This window comes from Pelophylax lessonae (genome assembly GCF_965119305.1).
Source record: "Pelophylax lessonae genome assembly, chromosome: 6".
NCBI lineage: Eukaryota > Metazoa > Chordata > Amphibia > Anura > Ranidae > Pelophylax > Pelophylax lessonae.
In genome coordinates, this window is record NC_138773.1 from 231,379,011 (window position 1) to 231,399,192 (window position 20,182).

General features: G+C 46.2%; 1 protein-coding gene across 1 annotated transcript in view; it reads right to left on the minus strand.

Moving 5' to 3' along the window:
• The window catches only part of ATIC (5-aminoimidazole-4-carboxamide ribonucleotide formyltransferase/IMP cyclohydrolase), a 58,143-nt gene that overhangs the window by 29,878 nt on the left and 8,083 nt on the right, over positions 1-20,182 (minus strand). Inside the window, exons 3-6 of the mRNA XM_082260917.1 lie at positions 18,957-19,033; positions 16,857-16,923; positions 11,356-11,444; positions 5,915-6,066 (exon numbers count right to left, since the gene is read on the minus strand). Of these exons, the coding sequence (XP_082117043.1) occupies positions 5,915-6,066; positions 11,356-11,444; positions 16,857-16,923; positions 18,957-19,033 (385 nt within the window). The remainder of the gene's footprint in view (positions 1-5,914; positions 6,067-11,355; positions 11,445-16,856; positions 16,924-18,956; positions 19,034-20,182) is intronic.

Below are 20,182 nucleotides of genomic sequence, written 5' to 3' on the forward strand. Positions count from 1 at the left end.
GGCGAAAGGCCCATGACGCACTAAGTGCCCGAGTGGAGTGTGCCTTAACAGGGAACGGGGGCTCCCGACCCTTAATAGAATAAGCCTGTACCACCGTCTGTCTGATCCATTTGGAAATAGTCGCGGCAGATGCAGGCAACCCCTTTTTGGGTCCATCCGGGACCACAAAAAGTGAATCCGTCTTGCGAAACGAGTCTGTCGTTTTCAAGTATACCCTGATCGCCCGAACCACATCCAAGGAGTGTAAAGCAAACTCCCGAGGATGACTGGGCTTAGGACACAGGGAAGGTAATACAATTTCTTCATTCAGATGAAATTCTGAAACCACTTTTGGTAGGAAGGATGGATTCGGACGAAGAACCACCTTATCTCTATGAACCACCAGATATGGGGAACGACAAGATAATGCAGCCAGTTCTGACACCCTGCGTGCAGAAGTGATAGCCACCAAGAAGGCCACCTTCTGGGACAACGTAGGTAGAGGAATCTCCCTAATATCTTCAAAGGGAGGTTTCTGAAGAACCGACAATACTAAATTAAGATCCCAGGGTGGTAACGGCGCGCGCACTGGGGGAGCCAGATGTCGCACCAAGGAATGAGTAGCCAAAGGCTTCTGAAAGAAGATAGCTAATGCTGAGACCTGACCCTTGATAGTGCTCAAGGCCAGTTTCTGCTCAACCCCTTGTTGCAGAAAAGCTAATATTCGACTAACCGAATAAGATCGTGGGTGGAACCCCAAAGGTTCACACCATGCAATGTAGGACTTCCATGTGCGATGATAAATCTTTCTGGAAGTCGCTTTCCTTGCTTTAACTAGAGTAGGAATAACTGAAGCTGACAAACCCTTGTCCTTCAGCACCTGGGTCTCAATAGCCAGGCCGTTAAAGCCAGCGATCGTAAAGCAGGATGGAAGATCGGTCCCTGAGACAGTAGGTCCTCCCTGAGAGGAAGTCTCCACGGGACGTCCGCCACCAGTCTGACCAAGTCGGCGTACCAAGCTCGGCGAGGCCAGTCCGGAGCTACCAGGATTACTGGAATTCCTTCCTCCTCTATCCTGCGAAGAAGTCTTGACAGTAACCTGAGAGGAGGGAAGGCATACATTAGCTGGTATTGCCCCCACGGGGCGACCAGCGCGTCTGCGGTCTCTGCTAGAGGATCACGGGAGCGAGCCACAAATCTCTGTACTTTTCTGTTGAATCGTGATGCCAACAGATCCACATCCGGGGTGCCCCAACGTAGGCACAACTGGTGGAAAACTTCTGGATGGAGGGACCATTTCCCCTGATCCAGAGTCTGACGGCTGAGATAATCTGCCTGCCCATTCTCCACCCCCGGAATGAACACCGCAGAGATAGCTGGAACAAACCGTTCCGCCCAGCGAAGAATGCAAGCCACTTCCTTGGCCGCCCGGACACTCTTGGTGCCCCCCTGGTGATTGACATAAGCCACAGCCGTGGCGTTGTCCGACTGGATCCGAACCGGGCTGCCCTGGAGCTGCTCGGTCCAGTGAATCAGACAAAGTCTGATCACTCTCAGTTCCAATACATTTATCGGTAACCTGGATTCTTCCGGGGACCAAAGTCCCTGAACGGATAACTGACCAAGAATTCCTCCCCATCCGGATAGGCTGGCATCCGTGGTCACTATCGTCCAATATATTGGCAGACCGAAGCCACCAGACCACCAGACCAGAGACTCTCTGGTCTGTTTGCTCAATCGGATCCGATAGTCCAGGGATTCCGATTCCATCTGAGAAGAATCTCTTGCTGAAGAATTTGGGTATGGGACTGCTTCGAAGGAAGCCACCATCAACCCCAGAACCCTCATGCAAGTCCGAAGGGAAGACCAGCTGTTGGATAGTAACAACTGGACTGCTGATTGAATCTTCCGGAGTTTCCCTACCGGAAGGAAAACTCTTGTCCTGACTGTCTAGAATTAGACCCAGATATTCGAGCCTCTGGGTGGGAACCAGAAATGACTTTTGCTGGTTCACCAGCCACCCGAATTCCTGTAAAGAAATTATAGTAATTTCTATGTTTTCTAAAAAAAAAAAAAATCTTGCCAGGACCAGAGATCCCAGCAAGGAACTTAGGTCCTTACTCCTGACTAGACAGAAAAAAACTGATTTCCTGTAGCAGAGAGAGGGAGGATATACCCTCTGGGACTGCCCCTAGGGTGGAGCCAGAACGTTTTTTCTTTCTGCCTAGTCCTACTCCTGCGGAGACAACATAACCCAATTGATGTGAATCAAAGAGGACTACGTCTGTCAATGAGCGACAGAGAAAAAAAAAACTTTTGCTTGGGGGGGAATCCAGGACCATCCCCAAGTAAGGGAGGCGAACAGAAGGGGAAAAAGTCGACTTCTGAACGTTGATGGTCCACCCGAACTCCTGGAGCATCTGAACCGTAGTTGACAGATCGCATAACAGACACTGGCTGGCATTCGATCTTAACAGGAGATCGTCCAGATAGCCCAAGATCGCAATTCCATGCGCCCGCCACAGGGCCAGAACAGGAGCCAACACTTGGTAAACACCCTTGGAGCCAAAGCGAGACCGAAAGGTAACGCCACAAACTGATAGTGCTCCTCTGCGATTCGGAGGTATCTGATGACCCTCGAACATGGGGATGTGTAGATACGCATCCTTGAGATCGATGAAAGCCAGGAAGTCTCCGGGGCTCAGGGAGGCCACCACCAAGTGGAGGGATTCCATGCGGAATTTTTGAACCCGCACGAAGCGGTTCAGAGCTTTCAAGTCCAGAATAGGACGTACCTTGCCCTCCTCTGGGCACAGTGAACAGATTCGAGTAAAACCCCGAAACCTGTCCCGATGCGGCACCATTACCCCCTGGGTGAGAAGATCCTGCACCGCCCGATGAAGATCTCGTAAACAATCTGGGGGTCAAACGAAGATTTGAGGGAAAGAATCTGTCTGCTGGACACGAAAGGAATTCGATCTTGTAGCCTGATCGAATGATTTCCTGAACCCACCTGTTCGGAATCCGGCGCAGCAAAGGTTCGAGAAAACCACGCAGACGGCCCCCCCACCCCTGGAACGGATGAGGGCGTCCCTTCAGGTAGAGACAGACTGGTCTCTACCTGAAGCGTGGGCAGCTTTTGACTAGCGCGCCCAAGGCTTCTTCTGGCCACCGTGGACTTTGAAGGATTTGCCCTCGTCCTGTGCCTTGAAGGCACGAAAGGACCCCCGATTTGGTTTAAAAGAAGGGCCCTGCTTACAGCGGAAAAACTTACCCTTAGGATTCTGGGGCAGCAAAGTGCTCTTGCCCCCAGTGACCCCCCCTTAACCAATTCATCCAATTGAAAGTCTGGTCAGCCGACCAGCTCTTCAGCCAGACCAAGCGCCGGGTTAGCACCGCGACAGCAGACAGTCGTGTGGCTAAAGGGGCCTCATCCAAGGCCGCGTCACAGGAACAGAACAGCCTGAATAATCTGGTCCACCATCTCTAAAGTAGCAGGAGGGGCGGAGTCAGCCACAAGGGTGCGTCTGAGCAATCTACCATAGCCTGAGACACCATGACGGAGGCAAAAATAGGTTTCATCATGGAACCCGCCACCATATAGGAGTGGTGAGCAAGAGATTCCATCTGCCTATCCATAGGGTCCCTAAACACCGGAGAATCCTCCGCAGGCATAAGAGTGGCCTTGTTCAACCTGGACACCGTGTGATCCACTTTAGGGGCCACGGACCAGCGCAAATCCGTAGGAGACGCAAATGGATAATGGAGCTGAAACCGCTTCGGTACCACAAAATTGCGCTTCAAATTGCGCCATTGTTGGTTCACCGTTCTGTGAAACTCAGCAGGACAAGGGAACACTTGTGCCGCGTTCTGGGTTCCACGGGTCCCAAAAGACCGCTTACCCGGCAGGTTGGGCTCATCCTCTAAATGTAGTGCATCCTTAACAGCGGTAATAAGCGCAGACATAGCAGCGCGTTCTCTGGCCGTCCCGGGGGGGGGGGGGGGGGGGGGAATCATCCCCCTCCTCATCCTCTGCCTCCCCTTCCGACAGACTCAGGGGGTACACTGCCCATGGCAACCATATCCGATTCTGAATCAGAGGAGTGAGAAAGCCTAGGCCTTTTTCTAGAAGCCCGTTCAGACATCAAAAGATCCACTTTGGACGCTAAAGTCGCAGGTGCAGCAGTAATCGCGGACCTGAATCTTCCACCAAAGCTGGGGGGAATTTGCTGTCCTGGGACTCCATAAAAACTTTTGGCGCTGGCCCTTTAAATCAAGATCGCGGCGAAACCCATCGCAATAAGGACTATACTGAAGTACCCCACAGGAAGGAATATAACTGACAAAGGAATATCCCCTGAAAAACAGCAGAAAAAAAAAAAAAAAAAAAAAAAGAAGAAGACCCCCCAGAAGTGTAGCTATACAGTTATCACGCTTCTGGCTGCATGAAGAGAGGAAGTGATGTCACACCACTAGAGGCTGAGTAAAACTCGGGCTAAGGAAAAATGGTTGCCTATAGAAGTCAATGGGAGGCTCCGGGAAAATGGCCACCGAACACTCGCATAAAAACACCTTGCCACACAAAAGATGGCACCCGAAAGGGCGCGATACACTACATAGAAAATGGCTGCTGATCGCCCTTACTGAAGCCAAAGCAGCTGCCCACACCCAAAATGGCGGCCCCGCAGTTTCACACCGCAGCGGCCCTCACGTGTGCCTGCACCCCACAAAAAACACACACAACAGTGCCGGAGGGGACAGGGACCACACAGAGCCTCCTTGACGCGATAGTGCCCCTGCAGGGACCGGGAGGGAATGCGAGCCCCAGACATACAAACATGAGGGAGAACACAGACTCTCATCCCCAGAACAGAGGCCCCACACAGAATGTACTCACCGTCCAAGATGACGTGGGTGCCGCTCTGCGACGGGAAGCCTCCCACCCCATGCGGTGGAGGTGCCGTCAGCCAAACAGGATTCTAGCAACGCACGGAAAACGCAGTTGAGGCATCCTAGCGAGGTGGCCACCTCGCGGGCTTTTGTCCCTGAGGGCAGGGACAGGTCGTTTAAGAGGCCAGGGCGTACGCATAGCCTGCTAAACGCTCAATGGCGGGCTGGGATTCTGTAAGGCTCTAGTACAACCAGTCCGATTCCCAGCTCCGCAAACGATGTAGTCTTCCGAAGATCCGAATAACTAAGTGCAGAACAAATAAAAAGCTAGTAGTGCAAAGAACACACTTAGCATAAAATAAAAGTAATAAAACAGAAGAAAGGCTGAGACTGTAGCCCCAGCACAGGGAAGCCCATCTTACACCTAACTAGGCAGAAGATAAACTGAGTTGGGAATGCTGATAGCAGGGGGGTATTGGACCAGTGGGACAGCTCTATAGCTGTGTCTATGGAAATTGTTTTATTTTTTTTAACAAGTCTTATGCCTAGCTTGCTCCTATGGATAAGAGGTCAATACCCATTGGTGAAGACTATATGAGGGGTGGCGACTGTCAGAGGACGTAAGAGAAAAGACTTTTATACAGTCAAAGGCAAAGTAAAGTAAGCAGCCTAGCGGTGACTAGCTCAACCAGCGTCAAGCAGCATTTTCTATATCATCTCAGCATATTGTGCATAGTTCAGTTTAATTGGAGTATCCCACTCATCCCTTCTATCCAAGTTCCTAATAAAATACAAAAAAAAAAAAAACACACACAAAGAAACTGGACTGGTCTTTGTCTGCAGTAAAAACACTTGGAAACATGTCAGAATGGTCTACTGTTGCTAATGGTAACTCAGGGGAACCCATACACAGACACAGCAGCTCCCATGGGAGTAGTGCTACACAGATAATGAAAAAGTTAAGGGGAATTGTACAATTATATCAAATAGTGTAGTGGTGAGCTAAAAAGTATGAGATCCCAATTGAGTTCTACTTTCACTTCACCTTAAGGGCCAGCTGACAGCGCCTCTCCAGTGTTGTGTCCTTCTGGTCAGATTTCTCCATCTCCTCTGCAATACTGTTGTAGTCACTGGGGTCACACAGGACAGTAACTCGTGCATGGTTCTTGGCAGCTGCCCTCAGCAGAGTTACACCACCTGACAGACATAAAACACACGGATTGATTTACTAAAACTGAAGAGTGCAAAATCTGTTGGAGCTCTGCACGGTAGCCAGCCAGCTTCTAACACTAAGCTTTTGACAAAGAAACAACACTGGAAGCCAATTGGTTTCTATGCAGAACTGCACTAGATTTTGCACTCTTCAGCTTATGCCAAGTTATAGTCCCCAACATCTAATCAAATTACTGATTGGAAAAATCATAAAAAAAAAAAAAGGTACTAAACAAAAAACTGGGGCCATTTCAATAATTATCTCCACATGCAATAAACTAAGTCATGTGACTCATTTGCATAACTTATTGCATGCAAAATATTCAGTCCAATTCACACAAAAATAAAATGCGATATTTACCACAAAATGAAAAATATGCCGGTAAATATTTTAAAAACCAAAGTCCAATTCACAAACAGAGGCTTTTGCTGGTGGTATCACATGCAGCATTTGTCAAAATACAGGGCGGAGTGCACATGACTCAGCTGTCAGCAGGTTCCCCACTGACAGCAAAATGTAAAAAAAAAAAAAAAAAACCTCCCCTCCCTCCCGAACGCTACCACGGTCTGCATGCTCCACCGTGTGACAGTTCTTGAAGGGGCGGGCCCACCTGGTGGCACCAATCTCTTATGACTTCAATGGCCCAGCATGCACCGGTTGAGGAGTCACCCATTAAGGACACAGCAGCCAGCTTCCCAGCCTGCTCTTTAGCAACCAGCTCAAGGAAATAAATTAGCACAATAATGCGGTAATTAACGCTAAATTGAACCAACACGCAAACCGTATTTAAAAATGCAAAATTTTTAGTGAAGTGCATTTTCAAAACTGGATTTACTGCAAGTGTCATTTTACAGCATTTTTTACCTTTGTGAATTGACCCCTGTATCTTTGGTTTAGTAGAAAGGTGGTCATAGGGTGCTTGTCTGTGCAACAATCTGACTGCAATCCATTCCCTGTTCGGTTTGAGCACTCCATAAACAAACATTTGGCTTGGCTAAAAGTTTACATTGTTACTGGAACAGACAAGAATGATCAACACAGCTTTTTGAAATCTGATCAGTTAAAACCCTGAGTAGCTTTGGGACAGTGGTCATGTCTATTATGCAACAGGGCGGGGGAATGATAGGGTAAAGACATTTTAGTGTAGACCTTGGTCCTGCTTTAATCTTCCTGTTACAAAAGACTATTTGTTTGGACTTTTCCTATGTAGTGTTGTGAAAATTACTTTAGATTATCAGCCATTCTGGCTGAGGAGAGACTGAAATTATATTAGATAATTACTGAGAGAGTGTGTTTCAGAAGGATTTCAGGTAGTGCACCAGTGAACCACTCTTTAGCTTCAATATATGGAAACCTAGAAGGCTGGGTTCACACTATTGCATATTGGATGCAAGTTTCCCCAAGTCCAATTCGCTATCAGGAGATAGTGACTGGCTCTCTATGGAGCCAGTTCACATATCTCCAGAGCGAATTGCCCAGGAGTCCTGCACGTCTATTGGTCAGCTCCAAAATTCAGACTGAAATCGGACCTGTACCGGTGAAAAGGGATGCACTAGACCCCTGTGGTGAGCAGCTCCATGCAGCAGTGTGAACCCAGACTAAAGGCCCATTTTTACATTTTGGTAATCACATTTTCAGAAGTGTAACAAGCTCATCCAACTTCAGTCTGAAGTCTGGAATGCAAGAATGACTGTTCATAAAATTGTAAAAAATAATTTTGCCATAATGCATACATTCACAGCATTTGCGGTCTATTAGGACACCTTAACAGTTGACATGTAAAGAGGTGCATCAGGATAGCTGGAGTTGGGCTTTATTTTTGGGGAAATTATACAGTAGGAGATTAGGGTGCATTGAATAGATACCGAATATGCAAAGAACATTTCAGAGCATGTAGCAGTTACTGGGTAGCTTTCAAGCCACTCCAAATTTTTACTGCCAAGTATTTCTAACAGTTTTTTCACTTGAAAAACCTACCAGCCAGCACTAAAAATGCAAAACAATGATTCAACATTCAGACTTCCGATCCCATCCACCTCTCCTTTCCAGGTCTTCTCCCTTTCAAAAAGGTGGCTTTCCACTATTGTTTTTTTACTCATCCATGTGCAAGAGACAGTATGGGCTGTGATCAGGCCCCTGTACAGCCCAGGGGTCAGCTTGGTAGTTCGCACTCTTTACTCCTAACCTGCTCACATTTTACTTTGCCACAGAGATTGCCAGGTGCATTAGTCTTAACGCGTTCACAACTGTCTTCTGAAGATTATAATCTCTTTGTAAAATTGTATCTGTGGATGTCTGTCACTCACTTGTTCTTTGTACTGGAAAATGATGTTGATTGTACTGTTGTATTGAGCTACAAAATTTTTATATTTTTTAAAAGACTAGAATAAAATAAACCTTATGAAGAAAACGTGACTGTATGCGCCAGCGCTGCCACAGTAGTTACAATGGTAGCAGCGAATGGGTTAAAATAGAAGTAGGATTGAGTAGATATCAGATTAGCTCATTTCCTACGATTCCATGCTGCCATTTACAGGCCCACTAGGGGAAGCCTCACACAGACTGGGCTCACAAAACTCCAGCACCTCAAGTTCTCGAAAAATGCTTATAGGGCTTCCCTCAATCCCCCAAGGAAAAGGATGAAGCTTCTGTGACCATCAACAGACTATCCTGCAGGGATTTCTGTTTTTTTTTTGCAAGCCAAATTTAACACACCACAACTTCAAACAAAAGACAGTACCTACATTTAACGGAAAGTGTCCCTTGTGCTAGTGCCAGCTGTCCCAGCCTATGCATGCCCAGGGAAGAGTCTCATTAAGCCCTCGTTCACACTGGAGCGACTGGTCATGTGATTTGACAAGTTATACCCCATTGTCAGCAATAGCCATGTTAAAATTAGTGACACCGACTTTGTGGTGCCACATCGATTTGAAAAAAAGTCGTTCCTGCAATACTTCTGGTGATTTTGAGTGCTACTTGCATAGACATCTGTGCATGAAGCCACACAGATGTCTTCAAAGTTGCAATGACATGTGGCTTTGAAACCGTGCGATTTCAGATTAAGTCACATGATTTCAATGCCCCTTTCAATGTGAATGAAGGCTAAAATGTTAAGTACTGTCCCTTTTGCTGGCAAAAAAAAATAATAAAGACGCTTAGGCTTTAAATAAACACCTCGGAGCAGGGGAAATTGAGTTCTGCTTTGACTTAAACTCCTTTTTGGGTGGAGTCAGAGCCGCTTTCTTCTTGTAACCATGCGTGGGAGATTTTTCCCTCACTATGTGTGCTCCCAAAAAAGAAGTGAGCAGGATTTCGCCATCAGGTATACCAACCACAATAAAGTTTTTTTTATTAGTGTGGGGGAAGGACTGGAACTTCTTTCAGACTGTTGCTGATCTTGGCTTCTCATTATTAATACATATTATTATGCTACGGTTGGGCTTAAAAACTAGGATGTGTGTAGCGGGTGCCTCGCATCTCCCGTGACATTGCTCAGCTCAATCTTCTATTAGGATTAGAGTTACTGTAGGCCAGCCTTCCTTCCCCAGTAGTAGTAGCAGCAGCATAATCAGCTGAAGTTTCTTTGAGTATCTCATTGCTAAATGTCTGTTATAGCGCTGTTCTTTTGAGTGCTACTGTTATTAAGGGGTCATTGGTAATACTTAAGTTTTGCTAAGAGTTAATTAGAAAAACTTAGGTTGCTTTTTCCAGGATTTGGCTGATTGACACTGCTATACATCTTCTCTTGCTACTCAATTATTACAAGATACTGTTGAATTCAGTTTGCAATTTGTCTGTGTGTCATTGACTGGGGTACTACACGAACCGTATCGCTAGGTGAGTTAGAGTGGCTAAGACAGTTCTTGGGGATTGAGAGGCAGAGTATCCAACTAAACATATTCAAGCGGCTCATGCGTGGGTAGCACTACATGTGCAAAAGAGCAAAACCAACACTAATCTCCATAAAAAAAAAATAAAAAAAAAAATTATAATATATAGTACAGACCAAAAGTTTGGATCCACCTTCTCATGCAAAGTTTTATTTTCTTGACTATGAAAATTGTAGAGTCACACTTCAAGAGGTAGTAACCTGAAATGGTTTTCACTTCACAGGTGTGCCCTGTCAGGTTTAATAAGTGTGATTTCTTGCCTTATAAATGGGGTTGGGACCATCAGTTGTGTTATGCAGAAGTCAGGTGGATACACAGCTGATAGTCCTACTGAATATACTGTTAGAAAATTTGTATTATAGCAAGAAAAAAGTAGCTAAGTACAGGAAAATGAGTGGCAGAAGAGACTTGTTTGGGCTAAAGAACACAAGGAATGGACATTAGACCAGTGGAAATCTGTGCTTTGGTCTGATGAGTCCAAATTTGAGATCTTTGGTTCCCAACCACCGTGTCTTTGTGCGACGCAGAAAGGGTGAACGGATGGACTCTACATGCCTGGTTCCCACCGTGAAGCAAGGAGGAGGTGGCGTGATGGTGTGGGGGTGCTTTGCTGGTGACACTATTGGGGATTTATTCAAAATTGAAGGCATACTGAACTAGCATGGCTACCACAGCATCTTGCAGCGGCATGCTATTCCATCCGGTTTGCGTTTAGTTGGACCATCATTTATTTTTCAACAGGACAATGACCCCAAACACACCTCCAGGCTGTGTAAGGGCTATTTGACCAAGAAGGAGAGTGATGGGGTGCTGCGCCAGATGACCTGGCCTCCACAGTCACATGACCTGAACCCAATCGAGATGGTTTGGGGGTGAGCTGGACCGCAGAGTGAAGGCAAAAGGGCCAAAAAGTGCTAAGCATCTCTGGGAACTCCTTCAAGACTGTTGGAAGACCATTTCAGGTGACTACCTCTTGAAGCTCATCAAGAGAATGCCAAGAGTGTGCAAAGCAGTAATCAAAAGCAAAAAAAGGTGGCTACTTTGAAGAACCTAGAATATGACATTTTCAGGTGTTTCACACTTTTTTGTTATGCATACAATTCCACATGTGTTAATTCATAGTTTTGATGCCTTCAGCGTGAATCTACAATTTTCATAGTCATGAAAATAAAAGAAAACTCTTTGAATAAGAAGGTGGGTCCAAACTTTTGGTCTGTACTGTGTGTATGCATACATACACACAGTTCCCACAAGAGAACATGACGAGATTATAGCTGTCCTTGATATTTGCAAGGCTTCAAGGTCAAAACCAAATATTGCATGGGAAAGGCAGAGCCCAATTTTACCTTAGCATGAAAAACCCAAGGAGGAAAAAGTGATTACCAATATCAATCTGTTCCACAGCTTCCTCCACTAAGACACCAGGTGCAGACACAGTCTTCACAAAGGGATACAGATTACACACAACCACCCTGCAAAAAGTAATCAAAAGGGTTCTGGATCAATAAAATGCCACTGTCACACACACACACACACACACTTAAAATTCAAGGTTAGTACCACCCAGACAACACACTTTTGAGTGGGGCGGAGTTTGCTTTTTATTTAAAATACTGTTTTGATACACCAATGGTAATACACTTAGGCATTTCATTTTATATCAGCAGTATGGCCCCACTGCTGCTTTTTAAACAATCATTTACATAAAAAAAATAAAAGGGGAAGAGAGTCCTGTCTCTTAATCTGTCAATGTCACATGGCCACTCTCTTCCAAGCAGTGTTGTTGCAGATTTCAGCAGAGAGAATTTTATAGGATACTGCAGGCTCCATACTGTTACCAAACAGACTGTGGGAAGGTTTAGAACTCCCATTGGGTTTAGTGTCATTGCAGGGTCTGTTCGATAGATTCCTTCACTTCCTGTCAGTCCCCAAGACAGGAAGAGAGGGGAAAACTTGAAAAAGACAAGTTAAAAAAAAAGGATTTTTGGACTTACCGTAAAATCTATTTTTCTGATGTTAAATTGACAGACTCAGCTCATGATATTCTTAACTATTGGGTTATACCTCCCCCTACAGAAGTAGGACACTAGGCAGAAAAAGTCTGTCTATGCCCATGGGCAGTCCCAGGGGGTATACACCCTCCCTCTGCTATAGGCACTCAGTTTAGTTACAAGCAGTGTCAGGAGAATTACAACTCCACAGAGGGGTGGGTGCTGTGTCCGTCAATGAACAATCAAGAAGTGGATTTTACGGTAAGTCAAAAATCCCATTTTCTCTTTCGTTCATTGACAGACACAGTTCCTGATATTCTTAACCATTGGGACATCCCAAAACAGTAAAACATGGAGGGGTGGGAACAGCAAAAAAGAAATTCCCAAGGCTAAAACTATAGCCAATCAGGTAAGCAGAAGCTCAACAAAACCAACTAGGAAACCACACCCTCAAAGAGGATAAAAAGGTCCTCTCAAAAGCAGCCTGCAAAACCTTGCGGCCAAAAGCAGCACCTGCAGATGCCAGCACATCCACTTTATAAAGCTTTACAACGTGTGCACCGAAACCCAAAGGCACCAAATTGAGATCCCAAAGCAGCAACAGAGCCGCATTGGAGGAACCAATGTCGGACACCCTGAAGAAAGGTACGCACCAGGGAGTGTGTGGCCAAAGGTCATTAGAAGACGACCGCCAAAGCAGACACCTGGCCCTTGATGGTACTCCAGGGCAATTTCTTTTCAACCCACCGATTAAAAGGAATGACAAGATCCGAGCCACAGAAAAGGAGCGAGGATGAATCACAAGAGACTCACACCATGCAATGTACGTCTTCCACGTACGATGTTAGATCTTCCTAGAAGTAGATTTCTTAGCTTTCAACAGGATAGGAAATCACCGACTCAGATAAAACCCTATCCTTCAGCACCTAGCATTCAACAGCCAAGCTGTCAAAAGCAGGATGGAGATCAGTCCTTGGGACAGCAGATCCTCCCTTAGAGGAAGCTTCCAAGAATGTCAGCTACCAGCCGCACCAGATCTGTGTAGCAAGCCCTGCAAGGCCAGTCCGGAGCCACCAAGATGACCGCAATTCCCTTCTGCCTCGATCCTGTGTAGAAATATTGGCAGAAGCTTGAGAGGCGGGAAGGCGTTAAGCAGACGATTGACCCCACAGGGCCACCAGCGTCTGTGGCATCGGCCAGAGGATCCCGCGACCAAGCCACAAACCTCTGCACCTTTCTGTTGAGCCAAGACACCAACAGATCCACCTCGGGGGTGCCCCACCAGAAACACAACTGATGAAACACCTCTGGATAAAGGGACCACTCCCCTTGGTCCAACGCCTGCCGACTGAAGTAATCTGCCTGCCAGTTTTCCACCCCAGGAATGTGTACGGCGGAAATGGCTGGAACGAACCGCTCTACCCACCTTACAATGCCGGCTACCTCCAGAGCCGCCAGGACACTTCCTGTGCCCCCTTGGTGATTGACATAAGCCACGGCTGTGGCATTGTCCAATTGAATGCGCACTGAACAACCCCGAAAACGATTCATCCAATGGTTCAGACACTGTCCGATTGTTCAGAGTTTCAAGACATTGATCGGGAGTCTGGATTCTTCCAGCATCCAGATCCCCTGAGCAGAATGGTTGCAGAGGACGCCTCCCCAGTGGGACAGGCTGGCATCTGGGGGCCAGGGAGGAAGAAATTGCCCAGTCAACACACCGGAGAACGAAGCCACCATATTGGGGGCTCCTTCGTTCCCCAACTCAGCCAGATCTGTCCAGAGACTGCGGAGTCTTGTCCCTTTGCAGGGACCTCGTATGGAACTGTGCAAATGGAACCACCTCGAAGATAGACACCATCAGGCTCAGCACTAGCAAGCAAGCCTGGAGTGATGACCATCTGTTGGACAGCAGGAGACAAACTGCAGCCTACAATTTCTGGAGTTTGTCCAGAGGAAGGAGCACTCTGGCTAAGGCCGAGTCCAGAGTCAGGCCCAGATAGTCCAGCTTAGTGGACGGAACCAGGGCAGACTTCTGAAAATCCAGCATCAAGCCGAACTCCAGAAGAGCTCGTATTGTGATCTTCAGGTTTTCCACCAGTGCTGAAGGAGACTCAGCTCGTAGGAGGAGACCGTCCAAGTAGTCCAGTACTGCGATCCCCCTTTGGCATAGCAAAGCTAGCACCGGGGCTAACACTTTTGTGAAGACCCGAGGAGCAGAGGCGAGACTAAAAAGGGTAACTCCACAAACTTATAATGCTCCTCTTCCACGGCAAAGCGGAGTAAGCTCTGGTGACCGACACCGATTAGAAAGCGAAGGCAAGCATCCTTTGATGTCGATAGAGGCAAGGAAACCCCTTATCGCAGGGATGCCATCATGCAGGAACCAGTAAAGAAGTCCACCCACCCCCGATACAGGTGAGGGCGCACCCACATGCTGATGGAACCTTGTCTGCGGGTCTGGAGAAGCCCACTCGGTTTGCCAGACCAGGTTTGCTTGGATCCTCCAGGAGGCCCTGAAAGGCTTCGAGCCCTTGTCAGTCGACCCAGAGGGACAAAAAAAAAAAAAAAAAACACAAAACTTCGAGCTGAAAAGGAAGGCCCATGTCTACGACGAGGTTCCTTGCCCTTAGTAAAATGCAGAAGAAAAAAAAAAAAAAAAAAAAAAGGTACTCTTCCCCCCGTGAGACCCTTTATGAGGTCATTCAGTGTAGCTCCAAACAGGCGATCTCCTTTAAAGGGAAGATCAGTCAAGACCTTTTTAGAAGTGTTGTCCGCAGACCAGCATTTGAGCCAAAAGACACGCCGATGGATCACTGCCTAAACAGAACCGAGCCACTAGGGGAGCTGCATCCAAAAGAGGCATCACAGATAAACTGCAGCCTCTAGACCAGCTGGTCTGCCAACTCAGCAAAGGCAGGGGGGGGGGGGGGGGGGGGAGCGGTTCTCCCTCCAGGTCACAGCGTAAAAGCTTAGCACACTCGGACAGAGTTTGTGACACCAGGACAATGGTAAATGGCCTCAGTGCCGAATCAGCTAGAGTGTACATATTGCGGGCCACATTCTCCGCCTTCCTGTCAGCCGGGTCTTTAAAGGCCGGGGACTCTTCAACCTGAATCATGGTTGCCTTGTTCAATATGGAAACCAGAGGGTCCACCACCAGTGGAACAGTCCACTTCTTAAAAAGGGACTCCTCATAGGGGGTAACGCCTAGTAAAGCGCTTAGGGGACCCCACGGGGACGCTTTGGTCATCCCCACTCTTTAGCAGGTCTTTTAAAATAGGCGTGTAAAGGAAACCCCTTTGCTGCTCTGGATGACTTGAGGGTGCCAAAGTGAACCTGCGCCTCAGTCGCAGCTGCATCCTTCATCTTCAAGGTCTTACGCACAAATACAAACAGTGCTTCCACCAGCGGCGGCCGAATCAAATTCAGGATCTGATGAGTCAGATGAGGCAGGGGGTGTTTTTTGCCAGCTGTCGCCTGAAAAGCCAGGGCACAAAGGACTCCAGGACCGCAGTCAGTGCATCGATGGATGGTTGGGAACCGGAGGGCCCTGCAGTCTCAGAGAGGGAATCAGATGGGGAGAGGTGTTCCAAAGACTCCATGAGTCACCAGGGGGACCACACAAAAGATGTAAAAACACTGCTAAAAAAAGGACAACCCCCACTGCGCTGGCAGCACCAACCGGTCGCTAGGCACAAGCGCCAAGCGATCCTCAGCAGAGAGGGAGAGAACCCCACATGACTCCCCCACCCAGCAGAAACAGGCACCTGCAGCCACCAGGATAATCTGCGCAGCGATCAGGAAGTAAAAGGATCAAGGCACAAGCACCAGCCAAAAATCGCCTCCCACAGGGCTCCACTGTCATGGGCGCCGCTATAAACTACCGCCGGACTACACAAACTTGTCTGCCGTGTATAGAAAACATAGGCTATAACAAAATGGTGGCCCCACGCAGCACCACAAGGTTTGCAGGGACCCAGAGGGAAACCAGGCCTCAAGGATAGACCCAGGCAGGACAGGGGGCCCTGGCAAGAGCCCTCACTAAGTACAACCCCCCCCGCACAGTCGAACGTCTGGTCACCAGCAGCGCAACCCCCCCGGCCCCCATTGCCAGCATAGCACCCTGCCCCAACCCAGGAGGTGGACCAGACCAATCAAACAGCCCCAACATATGTGGAGGGGGGTAGGATGGGGGGTGCCTGATGGTAAGGAGGGGATCCGACAGTCCCAAGGATGGGCCCACGTCCACCCCAAAACCCTCCAGGGGGAGACAGCTACTCCCCATAACAGGAGCCAGGCGGGTACCACTCCAGTCAGAACCCCTCTTCATCGAAATGAAGGTGCTGTCCGCCAGGAGGAACGCTGCGACTTGGGCCGAGACTCGGTCGTATGCACACTTGCGAGGCACTTGACTTGTGGGGCTATGTCGCAACCGACCTAGCACAGAGCTGAGGTCTGCGTGTGCTCGCTGGCCAGACTGGGGTGACCACTGGATCTAGATTATCCAGCCTGTCGTCCAGTCCGGCAGTTGATTGTAGATATCACAGGAAAAATTCAGGAGAAAAAAAAAAAAAAAAAATTCTATCCAAAAAGAAAAAAAGATCCTTACTCTTGACTAGGCAGAGAGAGGGAGTATACCTGCTGGGACTGCCCATGGGCATAGCCAGATTTTTTTCTGCCTAGTGTCCTTCTCCTGTAGGGGGCAGTATAACAATGGTTATGAGGATTTAAAGCTGTGTTCATCAATGAACGAAAGAGGGAAACAAAAGTGTATGGCTAGCCTAATGCAGTCAAGGTGGAGGTTGGTTCTCTGGCACACTTTTTTTTTTTTTATAAATCTCAAAATGTATCTGCCGCATCCCATCTCCAGCCTAAAAGCCTATATTGTACCTGACATAGCTGAAACCTAATCTGGTGAGATCAGCTTGGTCTTCAGGGATCCCTCTTGCTAGGATACCTAAGAAGAAATAAGATCAGATGTAAAAAAAATATCTTGTATTTTGTCTCATGTGAAACGCTGTATCTTCTGACCTGGACTTTTAACACCAGGACCTTCCAGACACCAATGCATTGAATGAAATACAGAGTTTTATAATGGTATTCATGTCAGTGCTATTTGGCTGCCATAGCCTAGCTACACTGCCTAGCCAAATAAAAAAAAAAAAAAAAATGTGTTAGATAGCCTTACATTAAGCCACATCCTCTTTCTGCTAAGCCCTGCCCCTTCAGTGTTGCTGCACAGAAAACGGTACCTTCAATAAATAAAATGATGAGAAAATGTACAGCTTATATAACCCACAGCAAACGAAGGCCTATAGCCAGAACATATCAAAGCAGAAGTTTGCCGCAGAATACCTTCTTTTCTTGCTAAAGGCCAAAACCACTTTTTAAAAATGTATTTCCCCCTAAACTGTGCATTCAAAAAAAAAAAAAAAAAAATATACAGATACTCATTGTGCCAAAAACTACTAGGAAATCATAAATTTGGCCACACCCTCCTACAGTTGGATATAAGCATATTAGAGAGCCCTCTGGTTTTCAGAAAACATCTTAAGGTGACTGAATTTTAATTTACATTGCCAGGTCATGAAAATTACAGAATGTTTATTTTTATACATTTTCTTATTGAATTTAAAAAAGGCATGACACAAAGGATACAAAACAGCTACCATATTCTCTAAATGAACATCTTTATTATGACAGTTTAAACTCTTATAAAATTTGATTAGGAAGAATAAAAAGTTATATAAAAAATAAATAATAATTGCAGGGTTTACTTTAAAAGCTGGTATTCTACATTACAGCTTCAGTTATAGGGTTGCAGTGGCCTGTAGGGCATGAATGTGCACTTTAGCTGGAGCTGCATAAAAACAGCCGGTATGGATAAAGATGCAGGCTTGAATTGGAGAATGGAGCAGGTGCGTTGCCCAGACAGTATGCACACAGGGCTGTGCACAATCACACCTTTCAAATTATGATCTGCAACTGTTGCTGTGTTCCCATTGAGAAAAACTGCCTTAACAAAACTTCAGCTGCATAAAACAATCATTTAGGCTAAGTTCACATGTAGGTGTTTTTCTGCTCTAGGATCAGCTCAAAAAACGCCCAAGACAAATCCCATTCATTCAATGGCCCCTGATTACATCTGAGCGTTTTGACGTTTCAAGCAAAAACGCCCAACGCTCATAAAAAGTACATGAGCTGCTTTTGGGCAGATTACAGGCGTTTATTTTTTTTTCCATTGGTCACTTGTCAACCTAAAAACGCCTGCACAAAAAACGCCTGTAAAACATCAAAAAAAAGCCTGTAAATAGCAACGCCAAGATGTGAACGTAGCCTAATTCACACTGTATGGGCCACGCCAGTCGTGTGAAGCAAATCTAAAATTTCTTCCTCCTACTTCAACACAATTTAGAAAGCCATCTACAGAAATTAGAGATGCACCGAAAATTAAGGCGGCCGAAAATGGTGTTATCGGCATTTTGCTGATAAGAGAAAAAAATGGCACCAAAATTTTAACAGGTGCGTTATTGATGCATTTCAACAGGAAGGTGCGTTTTTTTTTTTTTAACTGACCAAAAACGCAGTTTAACACCACAACGGAAGCGCAACAGACCAGTGTGAAGACATACATAGAATTTTAAAAAGGGATACATTTTTCTTGAACTTTTTTTTGTTCAAGAGAAGTGGCAATAATGGCCAACAAATTCATATTAATTTAAGGTTCATGATATTTAAAAACTTGAACATAATACATATAAAAAAAAAATTTAAACTGTCATTTTCAGTTTTCGTCCAAGTGCATAACACAATTTGCATTCGGTGCACCTCTAATAGAATTACAGTCTATAGTATTAAAGTACAGCTTAATTCACAGTTTTAATATGACAAAACAACCTTGAGTTATCGTACTTGAAAGGACAACAAACAAGAAATAATCAGGAGTCTTTCTATGCTACAGTTCCATTAGCCTCAATGTCTTAAGCTCACCAGCATGCACAGCCGGGTGCAGTGTCTTCACACGTCCCCCCAACATCTCTGGGAACCCAGTAAGCTCAGAAACATCCCTGGAGGGGAAAAAATATTTTATATTTTATTTTAGAAAAGTACAGCATTTTCATCTCACAAAGCACCTGCAAGACAGGAGAACCCCCGGTATTGCTTAAAAAATGCCCTTTATGCTGTATTTTTGAACGATACAAAAAAAATGATAACATTACTTAATAACTTGCATTCATATTCTCAGCATAGGAGTTTTGTGACCTAAAAAGACTATGTGTCATGGAAAATTACAGGACTACTTTTACTGGTTGGAGGATTTCAAAGGACTACTTGGTGACCATGCAGATATTGCTCTGTCCACCCAACAGAAAGAGGAGCAGAATAACCCCCCCCCCCCCCCCCACTTAATATGCAAAAATCTACATATCACTTCTGAGGGAAGGTATACAAGAGTGTTGTACAGCAGTCTAGAAAGTGTTGTAGCTGTAAAATAATCCTGCATAAGGGAATAGAAATAACACCAATACCTAGCTCAGAAGGGCCAGCTATAATCACACAATTTTCTTCATCAGAAAGGTGGGCCTGTAGTCTTCTGGCCTAGATCTACTGCAACAAGCTAGCTTCATTCACACAGGCGCATAGACCTGTACTTCTGTGTGGAGGGCAAGGTTCGTACACATTTTTACCATTAAAATTCCATGACTTCAATATTCATGACCTAATGTTTCATGAAATGTCTGTATACATGCTTTGACGTTAAATACCGGGGTTATGGCAGCCAGATAGCTGCCATAACCCTGTTTTTTTTTTTTTTTTTTTTACATGGCGGGTGGTCCTCTTTCATATAAAAGTTGTCCCAGCAGCAGATTCGCCACGGGATCACTTATGAGTGGCGGGAGAGGTGCCAATCGTCTCCAAGACTGCTTGAATGCACCAGTGATACAAGGTCTGATGGCGTCTGTATATGCCTGGCTGACAAGTTTCGAGGGAGAACCCTCTTCCTCAGAGCCGAAAGTGCTACTCAGAGTCGGCTCCGAGGAGAGTTCCCCTTGAAATGCGTCAGCAAGGTATATATGGACACCATCAGGTCTCCTTGCCTCATTGGTGCATCCCAGCAGTCTTGGAAACGATTGGTTCCACCTTTTTGACACCAGTGTGATAGATATATTATATATATATATATATATATATATATATATATATATATATATATA